Source organism: Leptonotus elevatus, chromosome 1 (assembly GCF_054856555.1).
Source record: "Leptonotus elevatus isolate MCC_2025b chromosome 1, RoL_Lele_1.0, whole genome shotgun sequence".
Classification (NCBI taxonomy): domain Eukaryota; kingdom Metazoa; phylum Chordata; class Actinopteri; order Syngnathiformes; family Syngnathidae; genus Leptonotus; species Leptonotus elevatus.
The window spans coordinates 8677909-8693406 of NC_141239.1; the positions used below are offsets into that span (position 1 = coordinate 8677909).

Below are 15498 nucleotides of genomic sequence, written 5' to 3' on the forward strand. Positions count from 1 at the left end.
AGGCAGTCAGTGCTATATTATAATTTAATGGCCTGTAAGGAGAATCACTGTTACAATTGATTGACATAACATAAGATGACATGTATGCTTTTTATTTACTCCTGCCTGCCTGCCAATTCGCGGGCCAAAATATAGAACGGCCAACCGGGAATTGTCCCTCCGCTCCAGATGGCCCAGTCCGGGCCTGACAGTGACGGTAGTTTATGAGCTTTAATGAACTTGAAGACGATTTATAGCATTCAATGAATGTAATCTACATTCTTTTATAAACAGTTTTGTTTCCAGTGAACTGAGCGTTTGTGTTTTTGTACCCATCTAAGCTATTAAAATCTTCATTAGACCCAACATTTGAGTTTTGGACTTCAATGAATGTAATCTACATGTTTTTGTAACCATCTAAGACAATATGATCTTTAGTGAGCGCATGTGTTTTTGTAAAGATCCTAAACAGTTGAATCTTCGATGAACTGAACGTTGACAATTTAGCATCCTCAATCAATGTCACCCATGTTTTTAGTAAACAAAATAACATTTAGTGTTCAGTAAACTTGCATGTTTACATAGATCAAAATAAATTTAGCAGAACTTACTTATTAACTTAATTATTTTAGACAGTTTTGACTAGTCTTCATTAAATGAACTGAACTTGCACAGTATTGTAAACAGGACAAATTACAAAAAAGTAGTGTATGTGTTATACAACATTACTGACCATAATTTCGAGAACTAAATTAACCTAGCATATGTGTTTGGTAAGCATCAATTGAGTCACCACATGGTGCCAGTAAGCAGTGCAAGACCCAGGAAGGTCAACCAATTAGTCTCACTGACTGTGCTAACATGACCTCTCATCAAGATTAGCCAAACTCTGAGCGCGACCGCTATGTTCACAGTAGTGCTAACATCAGGGCTGTGGGACTCATTTAGGTTCCTCAGCGGTGCTTCATCACTCGCCTGTTGCCGTCACAGCCACACTAGCATCGTCCTCGCTTCTGCTGCATCAGCAAACTCTGACTCGAACACTTTGGAGCCCCGTTAGCTATCCTGCAAATGTTACAGATGTTATCTCGATATGCCGGAGTTAACCTGGATCGCGCTCTCCCTTGGGTGTCGTTATCGTCTATTCATCACGTCGGCCCAGTTTGTTTAGTTTGTATCTGGCCGCAGATCTAACTACTTGTACAGATAGCCAGCTAGCCTGGAGTGAGATTAGTGGATGACAAAATAGGTTGCGTAGGAGTTTCACTTATCTGATAAGAAAGGAGAACAATATTCCAAGAACATGGAGGATGCTTATCTCATTTGTTTAGGCTCTCTTATCACCGACTGGCTTCAAAGTTAACAAATGACAGCTTATTATTGCCTCCAAAATTTGCACCACCAAACACTGTTTTCTGTTTTCTAACCATCAAAAACTGTTAAGGGTTAAGAACTAACAACAGTAATTTAATCAATGTTATTGATATGAGGGGTTTAATTTCACTGGTGAGTTATATTTAGAACAGACCCGTGGTTGACTAATGTTGTCCTTGCCTGCGGGCACCATGTTGGTGATGCCTGATTTAGAGTCTTCAGTGAAACTAATGGACTATACTTATATATAATTTTTTTGTCAACATCAAAGACAATTTGGAGTCTTCAATTTTTATATATGTACTGCAAATATCTAAGGCAATTAAAAAAAACAGGTGTCAAATTCAAGGCCCTGGGGCCACATCATAGCCTGGCAATAGTCAGATTGATTTGTGCTTCACTCAAGGAAGTTCTCCACAATATCAGTCTGGAACTGCTCCGCGTTGATTTGCTCGGGAAAGGCGTGGCATGCTGTACAACACTTCGAGCTGATTGGACGAAGCAGAATCGTGTGCACGTCTACCTAACTTTTGTTTCGACCAATCACGGCAAAGGATGAAAATGTCGTCACCGACATGCGACTGTTGTGACTAGCTGATATCATGAGTTTATGTTGTCGGTTTTGCAATGTTGATATGTGGATACAAGAGACTAATTCAGCGAGAACAGAATTAATAGCAGCGTCCACCGGTGTCGCCATGTTTGTTTCTTCCCACGGCTTCGGTGCTTCTTGTTTTCGTCACAGCTGCATATCCCGCCCCCAAATACAATGTCGCTCTGTGATTGGTCCGAACCACTAGTGGCTCGTATCGGTGGAAATCAATGGGAGCGGTACAAGATGGATTCTCGGGAGTTTGTGAACTCACAAATACCGCGAGAATAAATTTTGCGAGAGCAAGGTTAGCCACATCCAGGCCTACCACATAATTTTTGGCCCGCCAAAGCAACTAATTTGCCTAAAAATCCATAATTCTTGCTCAAATCTGTACCAAAATGTGAAATTGTCATATGTAATAAATAATGTTGAGATATGCAAGCATTTTTTTGTTACGCGTTACCGTTTTTACAGTAACTATTCTTTGGCTTTTGACTTAGCATGAGACTCGGGATTGTTTTAGTGTTTTATGACTTCTGCAGTAGGCTATTTGTGTTTTTTGTTTATTTCTGTTATGAATGTATTGTTTTAACTGTCTTTGTTATTGTATGACTTTTACTCCATGTCTAGCACTTTGTATGCCACAAAGGTTGTTTTAAAGTTATTTATAAATAAAGTTGAGTAATTTGAACAATAGTTGAACAAACTATTAAAGAAAATCTGGTCCTCCACGAACCTAACCCTAATGTAATTCCAACCCTAATCCCAATGTATTTGTTTTTGTTAATATTTAATACAAATTAGCATACCAAAGGTATGATTTTGTATTCAAACACAATGTACAGTCGTGGCCAAAAGTTTTGAGATATTAATTTTCACAAAATCTACTGCCTCATTTTTGATGATGGCAATTTGAATGTACTCCAGAATGTTATTTACAGTGATCAGACAAATTGAAATTATTTGCTAAATCCATATTTGCCATTTATCGGATCATCAAGAACTTCAAGGAGAGAGGTTCAATTGTTGTGAAGAAGGCTTCAGGGTGCCCAAGAAAGTCCAGTAAACGCCAGGACCGTTTCCTAAAGTGGATTCATTTGCAGGATCGGGCCACCACTAGTGTGGAGCTTGCTCAGGAATGGCAGCAGGCAGGTGCGAGTGCATCTGCACGCACAGTGAGGCGAAGACTTTTGGAGGATGGCCTGGTGACAAGAAGGGCAGCAAAGAAGCCACTACTAAACAAGGAAAACATCAGGGACAGACTGATATTCTGCAAAAGATGCAGGGATTGGTCTGCTGAGGACTGGGGTAAAGTCATTTTCTCTGATGAATCCCCTTTCCGATTGTTTGGGGCATCTGGAAAAAAAGGTTGTGTGGAGAAGAAAAGGCGAGCGCTACCATCCGTCCTGTGTCATGCCAACAGTAAAGTATCCTGAGACCATTCATGCGTGGGGTTGCTTCTCAGCCAAGAGACTGGGATTACTCACAATTTTGCCTAAAAACACAACCATGAAAAAAGAATGGTACCAAAACATCCTCCGAGAGCAACTTCTCCCAATAAAAAGTTTGGTGACGAACAATTCCTTTTCCAGCATGATGGAGCACCTTGCCATAAGGCAAAAGTGATAACGTGGGTCAGAAAGAACAACATCAACATTTTGGGTCCATGGCCAGGAAACTCCCCAAACCTTAATTCCATTGAGAATTTGTGGTCAATCCTCAAGAGGCGGGTGGAGAAAACAAAAACTGACAAACTCCAAGCATTGATTATGCAAGAATGGGCTGTCATCAGTCAGGATGTGGCCCAGAAGTTAATTGCAGAGGTCTTGAAAAAAAGGGTCGAAACTGCAAATATTGACACTTTGTATACATTTGTATTTAATTGTCAATAAAAGTCTCTGACAATTGTGAAATTATTGTAATTATATTTCAGTATATCATAGTAACATCTAACATATTTAAAAACACTGAAGCAGCAAAGTTTGTGATAATTAATACTTTGTGTCATTCTCAAAACTTTTGGCCAAGACTGTACAATCTTCATTTAACCTAAATAGGCAATACATCAGACAATGTAGTCTTTATCAAACTCACCAATTTGAGTGTTTAAGGAATAATAAAAAAAATAAGCTTTTGTAAACAACAAAGACAATACAACAGCAAATCTAAATTATATTGTTTTTGTAAACACTGAAAGTAACATACAACTTTTTCTAAATATTGAAGACAGCCAAGTCATCAGCGTACCACACAAACATGTTTTTGGACAGTCGGAAGAAGTTGAAAACCCACTCAAGTAAGTCGAACCAAAAACTTTCATGCAATTAGGCAACAGTGTTAATCACGATTCGACCTCCATCAATCTCCGTTAGTTAGCATGATGGGCTGCTTTGTGTCACCTGCAGGTTTTGTGCTGCTCAAATTTGCCAACATCCAGATTCTTGACTTGTGCCACGCTCCATTAGCACGGCGGATGTGTCCACCGGTGTCAATATTCACACATGCGCCTGCTGAATAATTGATGATGATCAGCTCGGGCGCTTCTACCTACTCTCCCCCATTTAATGGCCCCGATCCTCAGAGGGGCTTGCGGCATGCAATTGTATCGTCTCTCCGACCCTAACTTCTCTCGTGTTCTAACCTAAAGCGCTTCCTCAGTTGGCGGTGTGGCCCTCGGGGAGCCATGTAGAGACACTAAAAGCTAAAGTGTTGGCAGGTGCTTCTCACACTTCAACAGGCCTCAAGACGGATTCTGTGGTGGAGAGGCTTTGACTGTAATGAATGAGCACTTGGGGGCATGTAAACTCACCAAACACCACATTAGGCACATGTGGAATTGGAGCTGAGATCCAATACATGATCATCAGTACCCAAGAAGTAACTCTCAGTTTAAAAAAAGTTGGTGACCCATTTATCGTGCATCCAGGACCAGTGTAGCGCTTTCCTTTCCCATGTTCCAAGTTGAGTTTCCTTTTCTATCAATATCGTTGCACTGTTTTTATTTGGCACCAATAATACCGGCACCACAAAAAAGCCAATATCAACTCTAAATCCTGGCATGAAGTCTCCTGCCTGGTACTAATCCATTGTGATATAATCCACCTATTCTTGAGTACCAAATGCATCATTATGACAGGATGGGCTCATCTATTTATATGAAAGATGACACCTCAGCTGTGTGCCGAGACACCCCTGCGGTGGCAACATGAGGCTCGCATCACATGCAATCAAATATGCAGAAAAGGCTTTACTTGCTCAAGGGGGCGGCGCGAGAAGTCGGACTCGCGTGCGTGCTCAATCAATGCCGTAAAATATGTCACGATGACACGAGTCGTCGCCGTAATGCGACACAGGCTTCATTACTCTTCATTAAAAACACATCTTTTATCCTACGCATGTTTTTTTTCTCACACCCCGGAGGAACAGATGTGCGGAAACAGCTTGACATTTAAATGACAGGAAAATGGGATCTAGCTTTCCTCGCGCATTTGCGAGACACCTTTTTATTACGACGTGTCATTAGCGCTTAAATGAGAACCAGCACAGTTGCGTAGCCTCAAGGGTGCCAAAAATGATCTTCTGTGAAGGGTTATGTGGCAACGTAATGACTCCGCATGGTCTTAGCCATTGGAGACTCAGCAGACAATAGATTCAATTCAAAAATTCTGCCTCTACATACACATAACCCAAATTTTTTATTGGCAATGTTAGAGAGGTATTTATACTTGCAGTATATTTATGAGTAGTTATGCTTAGTTTTTTTTTTTTAACTCATTCACTCCCAGCCATTTTCACTGACGCAACCCCCTTTGCTGTTTTACTGGATTTTTACTGATTTTGCAAGGCCCACAGAATATTGTGTTCTATAGCCATAAAAAACATGGAAGCTTCAAAAAGAAAAAATTGAATCTCTCCTTTCATCAGAATTTTTTTGGGATTTGTATCAGTTTCCGTTTTATTAGCATTAGAATATAGCTAAGTTTCGTCAATATTCACAGTCCTGGCAAAAACACTGACAAAAAGACCTAGTGGCAACATGGCTCTGTCTGATCTCTTATACTCTGCTGCCACCTTCTGGCTGTTGACTACCATTGCTTTAAAAGGATTACACCACGGCCCTTCCACAGTTAACTATAGGCATATAATGATTAAATCTTACCTTTGACACCATGGCGATGTAATTTGTTGTGGAATATTACGTATTTTGCTGGCTATTTTTCTAATGCGGAAGTAACACGCCCGGTTCAGTAAAACCCCGCCTCTCCCTGTATGGTTGCCGCGCCCCTTTCGTCCGAGCCGCCTGTTGCCAGCCGTTATAGTACAACCATGTCTTCTTTACATGTGGAAATTGGATGGATGTTTAATTCTTCAATAAACATTTGAAACAAAACGGCTCCTTGCCACAAGAAATCGTAGTGGAGGAGGAGGGGTGAAGAAGGTAGAAAGAAAGAAAAGAAGGGGGGAAAAAGACGACCATGTATGGGTTGCGAACCAGAGCCTGCTCCTCACAAAGCGAGCATGCTAACCTGACTAGACCAACCAAGCAGTTAGGTTCAATGGCACAAAAAGTTGTACTTGTAGTTTACACAAGTGTCTGCCAGAAACCTTTCTGAGATTTTAAGATGGCTAATTGTCATTGCACTTTGGCATTGCAAATGTGAAGGATAATTGATTGCTTTGAAATCATTCGGACAGAATGTTTATTGATAGAGGCTACTTTTTGTCAATATCCCATGGAGAGAGGTCTCAGAGAAAGTGGGCATGCATTTAGTCTGCAGAGGCGGTGCGGGGGTGGGGCCGCACCTTAATGACGTCAAACAGTGCCAACTGCTCGTTTTCGCAGGTTGGGAGGGGCTGGTGCTTGGAGAGCAGAATGACCTAGAATTTCTCATACAGGGGCGAATGGAGGAAAACACCACTTTGGTCATGTTTTTGGTGAGGAATTAGCCATTTAACATGGCTAAAAGCTCCCATAACTCGATTTTTAACGTTGCTGTCCGTTTAAGCTACTCATCAAGTCAGAAAATTCATCAAAAACTTCTGTATGCTCTTGCATAAAAAACAAAAAACATGTAAACACGTTTTTGGGAAGGAAGGACAAAGTGTTTAAAAACGTCTTTACATGTTTTGGGGAATTAAATACACAAGAGGGTCAAATTATTACGAACAGCTGTCAGTATGATGCAGTGCAAATAAAAATAAATATATTGTTAATAATGAACAGCCCTTGCACGCCTCCATCCTTCCATAACATGATCATGAAATGGTCATGATACGCGGTCCGTCGCTCTGGGCCCGGCTACGCGGTTCGGGGCCTGTGGGCCGCCGGGGTGCCCGGTGGTTCCCTCTCCCCTCCCCCTTCCTCCCCCTTGCTGCCTCTCCCCCCTTGCCTCTCCCCGCCCGTCCTCCGCCTCCCTGTCCCTTCTCCCTCGTCACCCTTCCTCCCTCCCCCTCTCTCTGCGGCCCTGCCGCTGCCCCCTGCCCTTCTTGTCGTCTCCTTCCCCCCTCCCTTCCCCCTCCCCGGCACGCCTTCCTTCCCCTCCCCTGGGCCGGGGGCTCCATCCATGGCCCGGGTCTCGGTGCTCCGGGGGCCGGCGGTGGTGGCTGGGGTTTGATGTTGTGCCCGCCCCGCTGCGGTGGGCGTCCTGGCGCCTCGGGCGGGCCCCAGTATCCGGGGAGCGAGCCCTATCGCCCCGCCGGGCTGGTCCCATATGCCCGCCGGGGTCCCGGTGGGGTGGGTGGGGGCTTGGTGGGCGGGTGCGGCGCCGGTGCGGGGGGTCCCCAGGGGCTGGGGGGCTGCCGGTTGGTCGGTGTCTGGGGGATTGGGGACCTGGGGGCGGCTGGGGCTGGGTTGGGGTGGATGGCGGGCGGGGGGGTCGTGGGGGGTGCGGGGGTTGGGGGCCGGTGGGGTGCCTGGCGGGCCTGCAGTGCCCCATCCTGCTGCGTTGGGTCGGGGGCGCGGGCCGTGTTGGGGTGGGGGGCGCTCCTGCTCCTGGGTTTGCTCTCCGGCCGGTGGCCCTGGCGGGGCCCGGGGGTCGTCCTTTGGCGCTGCCGCGGCCTGGGGGGCCCTGAGGTGTTGCGCTTGCTCTGTCCTCGCAGGGGTCGACGGCTCCCCTCTTTGGTGGAGATTTTCATGCATGCCAGATCCACCACACCAGCATCTATCGAAACTCAGACGCAATCTGCTTCTTCCTCAGGTCATTGAATCGGTGGAGGCTGGTGTCTGTGGATCTCACTCTGCTTCGTTTGTCCTTCCTTCCTTTCCTCAGTCTCTCCTTTGGTCTCTTGAGGTCTCCCTGATTTGTTGCAATTTAGATGTTTCTGGGGTTGGTGAAGAACTCTGGTTGGTGGCCCGGTGGGTGGTGTCTGGTCGGTGCTGGATTTCACTTTCCTTTGTTTTCTTTGGTCCTTCCTCGGGTCTCCTGACGGCGGTGTTCGGTTTAGGTGAACGGTATGGGATTTTTTTTTATAGGTTTTTGGTGAACTAACGAATACACGCACGCACGCACATACACATACTCACCCACATACAATATATATATATATATATATATATATATATATATATATATATATACATATACATATATATATATATATATATATATATATATATACATATACATATATATATATATATATATATATATATATATATATAAAATAAAGAGCAATGATGATGACATTTCCGAATGAACAATACTGAGCTCTTTAAAAAAAAAATAAAATAAAAATGGTCATGATAGACACGCCCACCCAATTTCGTGGGTAAAAAGTGTTGTCCGGAGCTAATGAACATTCCAACTACGTGTGTTCTTAAGGGTCATGTTCTGGATACCAGGATAACGTCACTTGCAAAAATAACGTCACTTGCAAAAATAACGTTTTTGTGCATGTTGAGGGCTCCCAAAAGTAGATTAATTTGGCGTAATGATAAGAAACACAACAAATCCAAAAAGGTCTTTGGTCCCTTAAACTCCAAAAACTGCACTGAAAAACTCGGAGACATACAGTATTTACTTATTTACATTTAATTCATAATTGAATCACTAATGTAAAATACATGAAATAACTATCTTTCTTCTGGCCTTATTGCCTAACCACCCCTGTACTGTATCAAGATTTTAGGACATAAATTCACAGATTGTACTCGTCGACATGGCATTACTTAAAAAAAAGAAAAAAGAAAAAAAGATCATTTATTTTAAAAAATGCACAGCTGTGACAAGCTGCAGCACACTCCAACCCTCTCGAATGTCCAATTCAGCAAAGTCAATATTCCAGCTGTCACTCATAAGTGCTGACGTAGCCGCGAGGCAATGTGGCGAGTACCCCGGAGTTGGAGATGGCTGCTAACTGTCATCCGAGTTCTTTTGATTACTGCGCACTGGTAGAAACGATGACTAAGGCCAATGTTAAGTGCGGCCTCGGTTCTGTAGCATCGGCCGGAAAATTGGATCAAGATGCATCGACCAAACTTAAAAGTTCTACAATGTGATGGTGATTTTTCCTGATGCAAGAATAATTTTTTGTCAACTCTTGACAATGAATATAAGTTATTAATGATGGTTCAACACTTTTATTAAGGGAGAACAGAGAAAGCAATTTGAAAGGAAACCATAATGTCATGAGCAGGGAACGCTGACAGCCTTAACAGCAATACCGCCTCAGATTTTGAGGAGTAAAGGTTTTGTGATCCATGGCGAGTCATCAAACCTCACTACCATGGCCTGTCCACATGTAATGACGAAAACTACAATGTTTTGTAATTTAGTGTCGCCCACGTCCAAGGATCATATTTGGTAGCAATTGGACAAAATCTCTTGGACAAGTCTGTTTGTTAAGGTCCAATGGTTAATGGCTGAAATTATCCTAAAGTCTTCCTGGAAGTTTTTTTTTTTTTGGCTCTACTCATGATCAACACAAATGCCAAATTTCACGTTGCCAAGTGAAACTGGCTTTGGGGAATTAATTTTTCCCAAAAAGTGTGAAAGCTGTGAATGAGAGGTGCCCATCAGGGACCAGATGGAATACGGAGCGCCTTGTGGTCAACATTTCCAGGAAGCTTAGTGGAATGTTCCATGTCCTTTTGCACTTGAGCTTTAAAACGGCACGCACGTCTGCACAGGAGGATCCATTAATGCCTCTGAGAAGTGTTACTTTCGCTGCTGCCTCCTTGGTGTCAGGTTTAAGTCGCGACAAGAGAATATCCGTCCCGGTCGAGAGGGCGGACAAAGGAGATTATGTCCGGTCACAGGTTGTGCCTTAAATCAAAAGGTTTTTTTTTTCAGGGACGGAGGGGTGAATAGTTCAACACAAGTATGTAAATTGTCATGTAGTGTATGTGCCCCCGTGTCTGAGTATGAGGTCATGGCATTGACACAGAACACCCTACTTGCATAGTGGGTGGGGAGCACGGTTCTATCTGTGGACCTGACAAATGACAGGGCCAGCTGGGGGATGAAACCCTGTAAGACAGGCACTTTGTCTGTGACGAGCAGACCACGCGCAAGCCCCCCACAGTGCCGTGTTAGCTCAGGAAGGATTCAGTGATACCACCACTGATGTGTCCCAGAGAGCAACAACTCAGCGTTAGGGAATCAAATGCAGACGTCTTTTGGCTATGGGCGGGAAACAGTCTCACGGCTTCTCCAACAAGGAGCTAAGCGAGGTGAGCGTCAACCAAGGAGGCCGGAGGAGCACCGGCAGCGACCAGAGCAGCCTTTCCTCGGCCGCCGAGAGAATCCGCAGACATGCCACCGTACACTTTGGCTACAGCACCCTGAGCCTGGCAATGCGTGGGCTTGATGACGCCCCGGCCGAGCTGTGGGAGCTGCGGGAGCTGCAGAAGCTCAACCTGTCTATGAACTGCCTGTGCTCGCTGCCAGCAGCCCTCAGTGGGCTGGACAACCTGGTAGTGCTCAACCTGTGGGGCAACAACCTGACCAGCTTGCCTCCTGAGATCGGTCTGCTCAAAAAGCTGCGTGTGCTTTTTGCCTGCCGCAACCGCCTGAGCGAGGTGCCCGAGGAGCTGGGCTCTTGCACCTGCCTGGAAGTGCTCAGCCTGGCCAACAACCAGATTAGCGGCCTGCCCGGCAGTTTGGGCGCCATGCGTAGCCTCACTAAGCTTAACCTGAGCCACAACCGCATCGCTCATATCCCTACTTGTGTCTACAGCATGAAGGGCCTGGTCTTCCTCCAGCTGGCTTGCAACCGCCTGGAGACCATCGCCGACCAGATCCAGGACCTGGTCAACCTCAAGATCCTCATCGTGGAGGGGAACAGCATCCACACCCTGCCCAAGACCCTGTGCTTCCTGGAGTCCTTGGAGCTCCTCAATGTAGACTTTAACGAACTGCAGAATGTACCGGTGGAGATGTACCTGCTGATCAGGCTCAGGAAGCTGGCCTGCCATCCTCTGGACAAGGGGCTCCATATTGTACATAACCCCCTGCTCAAGCCCATTCAGGAGGTATTGCAAGGAGGACTGAGCTCCCTGTATAACTACCTCAAACCTACGTGAGGCACCATCAACGAGTGCAACGCTGGCACCTGGCCGACGCCGGACACATGGAAGCTCACGCCTCAAACACATACCTGCCCCACCACAGATTCCACTATCAGTATTACATCACAGGGCATCTCGCGGTGCACAAATAGATTTTCTAAAGTGTCGTTGACTCTAAATAAACTCCAAACCGCCACCACGCGAGCTATGCCGAGTACGCGTGTGAGCGTAATCCGCAGTTAAGGGTTAAAAGGAGGCGGCAAAAATTCACAGGTCCACATTTGGAGGCTGATTAGTGGCGAGTGGTTGGTGGGGACGAGGGTAACATACACATTGTTTGTTGCATTCAGGTCATATGGATCAGTCAGTGGAAAGAACAGTAAAGCAGAAGGGGACAAATTATGCAACAAGGAGCACACGAAAAATACCTCTAGTTTGAGATGCATTATGGGAGGATTCCAAAATGACTGGTTGAAACTGTAATGGAAATGTCAGTGACACCATTTTTCTGGGAAGTTAATTATAAATAAGTGTTAAATGCTAAACGTTTTTGAACTGAAGGAACTTGTTCAAATGGGATCTATGGGATACTGCAAGGTTTAATATTTATCTGATATCAAATTAATACAAAGGCAGCAATGCCAATACATTTTATTCATGAAGCTGGATGCATCATCAAATTGCTAAATCTAAACACATTTTTGTGACATTTAAGTATTTTTGGGACACAACACAAAGTAAAAAAAAAAGTCCATTAGTTTTGATATAATAGTAGTGATACAATTTTTTTTTTTTTATAATTAATGTGGATGCATCATCAAATTCCTAAAGCTGAAGCAGTTACTGTGACCTTTAAGTGTTTTTGTGATCCAGGGCCATTATAGCCACAGAAAAATGAAGAATGACGCATAATCAAATTGCAAGATCTGATTGACCTCTAATGACCTTAATGTGTTTTTCTTTTATACAGAGCCAGTATAGCTTAATGTACTTTACTTTTAATACAACAAATAAGGTGTAAATAACTTATCAACTCCAAAATCCTTGACTTGACAAAATAATCATCTATATTTGATAACGTTGCAGCAGTGCATACTTGACAGAAAACTAATTAAGCTAAGGCATTGATCTCATTACAGTTATCAATCAATATCAATATCAAGCTTGGTATTGCCATCCGCCCAGCACTAGGTTTTAATAGGGACTCGTACTGATAGTAAGGTTCTACGCTCTCAGTAAAGCACCCTCCATCCCACTAAAAAAAAAGCATGTTAGGCCAACATGAAGCGTATTTTGCAGCTAAAGTATTAATTCACAAAGTAGCATTGTCACATTTCTTCTAACTACATATGGTACATACTGTATGCCTACAAAATTCTTGTGAGAATGGGCTGTTTTATCAAATCACGTTTTTTTGAGGGCCCCATTATATCCATAACAAATACACTGAAGTCATTGTCTATGTAAGTATATGAGATAAAATGGATATGGCAGTCTATTTTAAATGTATTTGTTTGCGAGATTACAGCAAAATTAAATAACTTCAAATTATTTACCTGGCTATATCATGTCACTTTCTGCACATGTTTTGTACCAAATCGGTGATAGAGGTTATTGACTTTATCACCTTAACGTTTGCTCGCAAGAAGGATTGTAATATTATTGCTTGATGTATTTCTGTAAACATATTATTCATACAGCTCTGTGATTGTTTTGAGAACATGATCAATCATGTGTAAGCTTTCCAAAATTCTCTGGTCTTTCTTCTCAGTTCATCACCAAGGCTTTGGTAGAAAAGTGACCTCTGCTGGGAATTGCAGGTTATTACATGTGTCAAAGTAATAGCAGTGTCCACTTTCTTACATAGATAGTTATTTTTAACTAGGATTATTTAATCTATGACTTTGATTTTATAATTTATTATTTTATTTTCACAGTTGTATATGAAGGTGTCCCAATCCAATATTGATTTTGGATATCGGTCCGATATCAGACCAAAAAAAAACAAAGCAGTATCAGATTATGTCAGTTTACATACATAATGTCAGATATTAGCATTCTTACACAAGCAGTCCATTTCAGACTTCACTCCTGCTCTTCTCATCATATTTTCTCATAACTACTATTGCTGACTATTGTTTTTTTGTTTGAAAAGTGTCACTTGATCAAAGTGATTGATTGATATTGGTATCGGACAGTATTCGCATCGCAAGTGAAAAATTGTGTTAATTTTATCTGCCATTTTTTAATTTAGTCTTAGTTTTAGTCCAGTTTTGGTCTGGTTTTTGTTCATGAACTAAAATGTCCATAGATTTTAGTCCAGTTTATATTAAGTGAAGTACATTTTCGTCTCGTTTTCATTAGTTGACGAAAATGCATTGTTATTGTTTATTAATGAAGGTTTTAGTCTAGTCTAGTCTTAGTCCGGTGAAAAATGTGTGTTGATGAAATTATTTTTGTTTAGTTTTCGTTGACGAAATTAACACTCGTGAAAAAGTTGTATTGGGACACGCCTAGTTGTTTTTCACAAGAATGCATTGTTTTTTAAAAACCTAATGAAAATAAATAATACAATAAAAATACATTTGTCATGTCGCCGCCGTAAGAAGGCAACTCAGTCATAAACTGAGGACTCGTTGCACATACACTGATGACAAAATGTCGAGTAAAAACAAACATAGTGTGTACTCACTGTATACTGTAACTTTGGAAGACAGGCGTGACAAGCGTGCAGTGCGGGCGAGATCCTTTTCTATGTTGCAGATGGTTGCATTTCCTGCTGTGGTTATCATCATCTTGCCCATCACCTGTACCAAAAACATCACACAAAAAAGTCAAACGCAACAAAGACACACATTTGTAGGGTTATGCTCACTGAGTTGAAGTCACACTTTGTTGGCTTGATAAGTAATAATAGTTCTTAGCCTCTGCAGGATAAAAAAAAATGTGCGGATTGCATCAGAAAGGGCATCTGGTGTAAAAGCTGCGGCACACAATGCGAGTGACTTGACCCCTGACAGAGAAAAACCGAAAGCCACTTCTTATCAACAAGCCCCAATTCAAAAGTTAGTTGAGTAAAAAGCATAGGAACATCATTGGATGCTTTTTGACAGCTCATCGATGCCACACGGAGCATTTGACAATCAAGGAGGATAATTAAAAAGCAAGCCTCCCTGCTGTTCACGGTGTGAAACTGTGCCATTGCACCGTAAGACGCTGAAGAACCCTTCTCACATGGCACCTACTGACAAACAGCAGAAGGTTGACACTTGACTATTACCTCTCATTTAGCTCATGATGTCTGTTTAACGGATTTGTGTCGCTGCTGGTTGGGAGAAATAAGATGAAGGAGTATGGATTTGTATAATGTCGATGTCAATATCAGTGGTTCAGCTGCACATGATGTGTACAGGATGTCAGTGGGGCGAATAAAGCAGACGCTTGTGCTCCAGCTGGTATTTTTATACATTCTTGGTCATTTAAAGGGCTGTAGGCATGACAATGCACAACGAGACGGCGGCCACAACAACTACAAATCATGTCTGCTTAGTGTCACATGGCATCCTCTGTATCAATAAGGACATTTATGCTTTTTAAGTTTATGTTTTCTCCACTGTTATTACTTTAAACTGCAAATAAAACAAGCTGTGTTCTATCTGTAGTCACAGGGTGAATGTTTCAAAGCATATTAAATCATATTCTCTAACATATTGCATATGCTGTTTTAGAAAGGTCACCTTTACATAGCTATTCATTAATTTTCAGGAAAAAAAACAAAAGACATAGAAGAGGGTCTTGTTGTAAATGTATTGGTCAATTAACGGCTCAAACACCTGTTGACTTTATGAGAGAACAGGGTTGTGCAAAAAGCACAGAAACATTTAACAACTCCAAAATTCATATGGCTGGCGTCAGGCCAAAACCTTGTACATCCCAAATAGTCACTTTTCATGATACCCCAAAACAGCATGTTTGTTCAAACATTAACGTTGCATCATCAAAGAGAACAAGCTATTTTCACCTTACATAGATTTTATGCATT

General features: G+C 42.8%; 1 protein-coding gene across 1 annotated transcript; it reads left to right on the top strand.

Annotated features, from left to right (window-relative positions):
• The first annotated feature begins 10501 nt into the window (after positions 1-10501).
• Positions 10502-13150, top strand: lrrc30a (leucine rich repeat containing 30a). The gene has a single exon (XM_086083287.1). It carries the CDS (start codon positions 10572-10574, stop codon positions 11469-11471), a length of 900 nt encoding a protein of 299 aa, XP_085939413.1. The 5' UTR covers positions 10502-10571; the 3' UTR covers positions 11472-13150.
• Positions 13151-15498: the final 2348 nt, after the last annotated feature.